We start from the raw sequence: 7,158 nt of genomic DNA, 5'->3' as shown, positions 1-7,158 counted from the left end.
GTCACACTCCACCCAATTCCAACTTGGAGAGGCTGGGCAGGAGACAGGCACCCTAAAACCTGTTTCCATCCTGCGTCAGAAAAACGTTTCGCACCTGCTCCACCCAAGAGAGCCTTGCAGACGTTAAGGGCAGGGTAGTGACATGTTTATGGAAATTTTTTAACTCTCGGTTAAGGCTCCACAGCTGTGCAATGGGTTTTTACTCAAATATCATACTGACTACTGCTCCTCAGGCTATCACTAATACTAATCACTTCTCGCTGTGGTTGACAATGGAAACTCCAGAGATAAATTAAATGAATAAACTGTAAACATCTGAATGAATTATTGAATTATACAAGAATTGTGTGAACTTTGTTAACAGGAATTCAGGGATTTATGTTGGGCAAAAGAAAACTGCATTCATGTCTTAAACCTCTGCAAAAATATCACTTCAGTGTATAAAACTCTAAATCTGTTTCTAGAACAACAATGGAGTAGGTCACATATGACCTCTTCCAAGTTAGAGGGCAGATGTCACTTGAAACATTAATACCAAATAAAACTGCATAAAACTTTTTCACAGGGATATAATAACTATACAATGAACACACTGAAAGGATAATTAGTCCAAACTGCTAAGTGCATCTTCCCTCAGTTTGCCTCTCATTAGTCCATTCTTTCCATCAAAGCCGAGTCTGTCCCCTTGTGTAAAAGCTCTATTAATTCAAATTGTTTACTCTAGGATGACATCAATGCGAGTCATTTGCACCTGGACTGCAGGGCCAAGCCTGCATTTGAGCTGCAACCTTCCTTTAAACCTCCCACTATGCATTCTTTGTGGTTTTGTAATGCCATGGAGATCCAACCATGGCTATAATTACCGACAAACTTCAAAATGAATGGAACATACAGAAGCAAGCTGGCGATAGCATCCACCTAGACTAGATTTGTGATGATCTTTAATTGTCAAACAATGTTTAATTAATGTTTGTAATTGAGAAGCACATATGTTCTGGTAAAGAACAGCATTCACATTCCAACTGTGAGCCTTAAGCCCTTTGGACATTTCAGAAAGAAAAAAAAACATAAGAAGAGTGACAAAATGAAAAGTGAAACCAGTTGAAAAAGGCAGCAACGCTTATTTAGAACATAAAATGGAGAGAGGAACCAAAATTGACTAGAAGAGGAAGTTAAGCTCATGTATCTTGAGGTACAAGAACAGTAAATTTACAATACTAGCAGGAGACAATGGGCATAGGCAAGAGAGGTGAGCCTGTCTTTTGGATAAAGTGCAGGAGAATAAACAGCTCTCTGAGGTGAGACTGTGAGGGTCAGCTGAAAGTCCTGACCCCGTAAGGATTGGATGCCATTTTCCCACGGCGGGAGCTGATCTAATAGGAGCTCGTCAATGACATCTGCCCTAGTTCAGGGAGATTAACTCACCCCCACACCTCAACTCCATCCCAACAGACCACACGAGCCTCACTCTAGTGGACAGGCCCAATAGCACTGCCTTGAGCCAGCTTGATAATCAATACTCTGTTTTTGGTACCCAACACCACAGCAAGTCCAGTCTGGCACCATTAAAATACCACAGAGCCTGTTCTTTTATTTTTTAGACACACCCATTTTCTCAACTGACTTACAATAATTTGTGAATGTATGTACTTTCGTACATTGCAATACTGAAAAAAAAACAAAAAAAAAAAAAACAGATTTGGAATGAGGAGTTCCCAATGAGAGTTGCTCAGCAGGTTCAGGAATGAAATCAATACAGGTCTGCTGCCACTTTTTTGTAGCCTGGCACAAGTATTCAAATATGTCAGGAATAATCATAACAATCGGAAAAACAGGAAGGTGAGATGTTACGGTATGAATTTAAATGAACAGAAGAAAAAAAAAAGAGAGAATTACCCATAGGCAGGGTTGGAAGGGTTACTTTTGAAATTTATTCCACTACAGATTACAGAATACATGCTGTAAAATGTCATGTGTAACGTATTCCATTAGATTACTCAAGGTCAGTAACATATTCTAAATACTTTGGATTACTTCTTCAGCACTGGTAGATTTTTTCACTTGTTTTGATTGAAAAACCTAAATATCTTATGCAGTGTTGTTTCTAAAACAAGATAAATCAAATTGATCTTGTTTCAAGGATTTTTAGATATTTTTACAGGAAAACAATTAAAAAATTATTATCAAGAATACAATTTTTGCCCTAATATCAAAGGTCTTACTAGAAAAAAATTAATTATGATCTAACGTGAATTTTCTTGATAAAAAAAGTATGATCGTGCCTGGTAACATGTGCATGTAAAACAGCTAGAAATAGCATTTTAGCGTAAAGCTGACAATTAACACAAGGTTTATTTCTTTTTCTTCTGCTCCAAACTTATTTCAAACTTACTTCTCTGTCTGCTCGTATGAATGTAACACATCATAAGAAAGTGTTTCACCGCTGTTCAAATGCACTTTGGATCACATCATTTATTTGTATAAATGTTTTCCATCTGAAAGGACTAAATATTAAATGAAACAAATGACAATAAAATGCAAAGTAATCTCTTCAGTAATCAAAATACTTTTTGAATGTAACTGTATTCTAAATACCAATGATTAAAATTGTAACTGTAGTGAAATACAGTTACTTATATTTTGTATTTTAAATACGTAATCCTGTTACATGTATTCCGTTACTCCCCAACCCTGCCCATAGGCAGGCAGAAAGTGAGAAAGCTTTCTCTTTCTGTCTCTAATGCTATCTGGCTCATACACAGCAGTCTGAATCCTGCATGGTTGTTGTGGGGTGTAATTATGTTGGTTTGGAAAAGGGGTTAAACAAACAGCTCCAGTGAGGTCATAAGCAGATGGAAGTGGGGATATGCCTGCACTTGCTGAGTGGGCACTCTGCTTCACATGACTGAGCGAGCAAGAGAGAGAAGAGAGAGAGAGGGCCCAGTCTGTGCTGGAAGGGACCTAATGCATTCTGCCATCAGTACAGCTTTACTCATATGAGCAGTTTATTCAATAAATTCCTGCTGTTTAACTGGCACATGGATATGTCAGGTGATAAAATGTCATGTTGTTAATGTCAAAACTTCAGAAGATCACTAAAATCAGAGACCGGAACCCCACCATAGCGATCACATCAGCAACGTTTCCTTTATTAACCACTGCATCTTTATTCATCATTGCTTCTGACACAGATTTTATTTTGTTTTTATTTTATTCATTTTAGTTAGGCAGCATGATTACCCAATAGGCTGTCTCAAGTGCACTACAATGACATACATGGCAAAATTTAATTTCATATGTCTGATATGTGATAACAAAAGTCCATCTTCCCAAGGACATCACCCATTTTTCATTACCTATCACAATTCTTGCCAACTGCACTGAGAGAAGACCTTGCAAACATTTCGAATGCGGTGACACCTGAATCAAAGTTAAAGCATTCCAGACATAAACATCTGTTGTCTGAGGATTTAACTGAAATGTAAATGGTTAAAATATATAGTCATATTTAAATACAGCTAGTGACAGATTTACTGTTGGTTCACTGTAAAGTTTATTTATAGTGTTCAAACACCCTTGTAAATCAGAGTGCTGATTTAGTTTCGAAAATGTTATGCGCTCAGCAGACCAGATCAGCAGCCTACTTATTGAACGCTTATGAATGTGTAGCTTTTCGGGAAAAGTAAAAGTTTGAAATTAAAATATATATTAATTTCAATAGGATATATATATATATATATATATATATATATATATATATATATATATATATATACACTTTACCAGTGGCTATTATAAGGACTCAGTAGAGGAAGTTACACAATAAATTACAAGAGGCGGTCCGCAGTGGCCATCTATGTGCCACCTTTTCTCGGATGAATACAACAAAAGCATATGGCAGAAGATGTGTCTGATTCAAATCGCTAAATATGATCCGGCAAATATTTAACCTCCGTCTGACCCTACAATATTCGTCCACAACTGGGAACTCATAAAGCAAAAGACACTTGAAATAATGACGTAATAATCTCTTAATGACGTATTATTCCCCTAATTAATCTCTTATTGTGTATATAATTATAAGACTTTATCGGCTGTTATCGTCTGTCTGTTTATGACAAATTCAAGGGATTAAAGACATTAAAAGCAACCGTAATTTTCAAGTAATTTTGAGGAACTATGTACCTAAGACTCAACAAGTGAAAATCCTGGGGGGGTATGGGGGCATGACGGTTCATGTGAGGCAAAAAAAGGCTATTCGTTTTATTATATTAATGATTTTATTTTGGCATAGTTTGTCAAATGAATCTGAGTTTTATATTTGTGGCTGATAGGCTATAATCAAGGTTGAGGAATAAACATGCACTGATTGGTATGCACTGGAAAGCATCCGGTATGTTTTTGTTCCAACAATCTAATTTATAGAATATATTTCTATATTTATATACTACTGTAAATGATAAATGATATAGCATTTGGATGTTTAAAGACATATCTTTGCAGATGGATGTTTAGAAAACTATCCACGCATCTTAACATCTGCTTAGTGACCGTTTTTCTTTATTTAACCGTTTGCTTGAAATGATTGGATTTTGGTTTTAAACGTGTCCTCTGTCGCAGATTTCTCGTTACGCATAATGATTTTAACAATCGAACAAGTCATTAGCAAAATAACTCATATCTAGTCAGGAAACTTTGTGTAAAACAAATTTATTCGTTTAGGAATCGGATGGTCTTCAGTAGAAACGTCAGTTTAAATAAAACTCTCCGTCCCACAAAATGGGTTAACCTGATACTGCCATAACATCACAAAAAGTGAGATTCACAAAACAAAAGTGGAACATTTCAACGGAACGTACAATGGTTCACAAGCTTTAAAAGAAAAAACAACTTACTATAAATAAAACAAACTTTGCGCTTGCGACCAGCACAGTCTTTCATTTCAGTAGTAAAACCTAGTTCATATACGAAGAACAAAAAGACTACACAGATTTGGACACAGCCAACAAAACTGACATTCTAAAAAAAAAAAATAAGTGTAAACATTTATGAGTGAACATACTCAATTGTTCTTTCTTTTTTGTTTTTGAAATACAGCCTCTTCACGAAGCCACGTGCCTTTTTCATAGAGTCAAACTCTGACGGCAAATAAGTCAGAAGTCCAATATTCTTCTAAAGAATTTCATTGCGATACAGCTTATGATAAAAAGCTCTTCTGCAATACAATTTATTCAGTTGGACGCAACACTCAAGATGAAGTCCCCGATATGTTGTCAACAAAATGCTTTAAAACGGTCAACTCGTTGAGATTAAAAATAGTTTATTTTTTATTTTATTTTTTTACAAAACGGAACTTCGATTCTCTTCTCTGTTTTTGCAAATCAAAATGTTCAAGTATCCGAAGTTCTTAGTGTTTTTGTTGTTTGTTTTTTAATTCAGAGTCTTTCAAATGTGGGTTAAAGGAAGTGTTCCGTTCACTCCAGTCCCTGCGCTTTGATAGTGCGGGTGAACGCTGTGTAACCGACTGTTCTGAAGAGTGGAGTGGTCGGCGCTGTCTCCTCCGGGAGGCAAGTACATGCTTATCATATCCCTCAGGTCTCCCAAACAAGCACGCTGTGAGTGAGAAGTTATGGCCGGAGGAGGAGAGCTCGGTTCCGTCTTGCACACCGACGCCATGGAGCCCAAACCCATTGTACTGGAAGTTTGCTGCGTGTATGCCGGTGACATGCTGTACGTAGATGCTGCGTTTATGTAGGTCTGGGCCGAAGACATCATCGGGTACTGAAGTCCCGCCATGTCGTACCTGTGCATCTGCTGAATCTGGGGGCTGTTCATGCTGGGGTGCTGGGGGTAGGCCAGTTGGTCCTGCATGAGGGAGTACGCGCTGTTCGTCCAGCCGTTCATGTGCGCGTAGTCCATCCGCTGCCCCACCGAGACAGCGTTGTTGACAGCACTGGCACCTGGCGCCAAGAGTCCTCCAGACAAGGAGTACTTGTCCTTCTTCATCAAGGTCTTGGTCTTCCTGCGGGGCCGGTATTTGTAATCCGGGTGCTCCTTCATGTGCATGGCTCGTAACCGCTTGGCCTCGTCAATGAAGGGTCTCTTCTCGGCATCAGTCAAAAGTTTCCAGTCAGCACCGAGACGCTTGCTGATCTCAGAGTTGTGCATCTTAGGATTCTCTTGTGCCATCTTCCTCCGTTGACCGCGAGACCACACCATGAAAGCATTCATAGGCCGCTTCACCCGGTCCTGGTCGTTGGCACTATTGTTTTTGCCGCCCGCCGCCGAGCCCGTGTTGGACTGCGGAAGGGGGCTTTTTATCTCGGTTTCCATCATGTTATACATTCAAGCGACTTGTAAGTGGAGACGAGCACTCGAAAGAAAAGCTGAAGAATCTTGAAAATAAAGTAACCGGTAGTCAGTCAAAAGTTCAGTGAGCTCAAACTTAGGCAAAGTGAAAATTTCTCCACACTATACCGTGTGTCTTGCTCTGCTCTGCCACGGAACTCTGCAAAGTTGTGCGCCAAGCTCAGCTGTTAATAGAGGCTCGGCCATGTGATTTGGATTGACAGCGTGACAATGAGCTCAGTTCCGGCCAATCAGAGAGCGCCTCTCAATCCACCATCCAAGCAGCGCGCTCTTACACGATTTAGTTTTAGTGGGATAAAATACATTACAGACAACTACTTTATAGTTTGTCAAAAGCAACCACTTTGCAAATGTTGTTTTAACACTGTCATTATCCACTGGAAACTTTTGCAGTTCTACAGAAGAACCTGCACATTGTTTCACATAGGCCTATTGTTTCACGAAGTTAAATAAATGTAACTGATTTCAGTTTGCATTGGAAAAGAGAGGCTAATGAAGGCAAAAATATTAAATAAAAGACAAATAAATAAAACTCTTGTACGTAATATAACCAAATAGGAATATATTTTTTTATTTAATTACTCAAACAAGAATCAGGTTATCCTAATTATTCGGATCATATATAGGCTAAAGATAAAAAGTTAACCTTTTACAATAGCTGTCATGGGCACGATAAAATTAAATTGAATGAAATGTTTTGGACATCGACAACAATTTTGTGAATGTGTTAGTGCACGAGCTTGGCTCTAATTATGGTTGGCTAAACCAAATTATGATTTATTTATTTTG

The 7,158-nt window shown here is 38.3% G+C and overlaps 1 protein-coding gene across 1 annotated transcript; it reads right to left on the bottom strand.

Moving 5' to 3' along the window:
- Nucleotides 1-3,140: 3,140 nt before the first annotated feature.
- LOC127418240 (transcription factor Sox-3-like) lies at nucleotides 3,141-6,496 on the bottom strand. The gene has a single exon (XM_051658710.1). The coding sequence runs from the start codon at nucleotides 6,343-6,345 to the stop codon at nucleotides 5,446-5,448; it is 900 nt and encodes a 299-aa protein (XP_051514670.1). The 5' UTR covers nucleotides 6,346-6,496; the 3' UTR covers nucleotides 3,141-5,445.
- Nucleotides 6,497-7,158: the final 662 nt, after the last annotated feature.

Source organism: Myxocyprinus asiaticus, chromosome 27 (genome assembly GCF_019703515.2).
Source record: "Myxocyprinus asiaticus isolate MX2 ecotype Aquarium Trade chromosome 27, UBuf_Myxa_2, whole genome shotgun sequence".
Lineage (NCBI taxonomy): Eukaryota > Metazoa > Chordata > Actinopteri > Cypriniformes > Catostomidae > Myxocyprinus > Myxocyprinus asiaticus.
The sequence above is the reverse complement of the archived record's forward strand: the minus strand, read 5'-3'. Positions and strand labels throughout refer to the sequence as shown.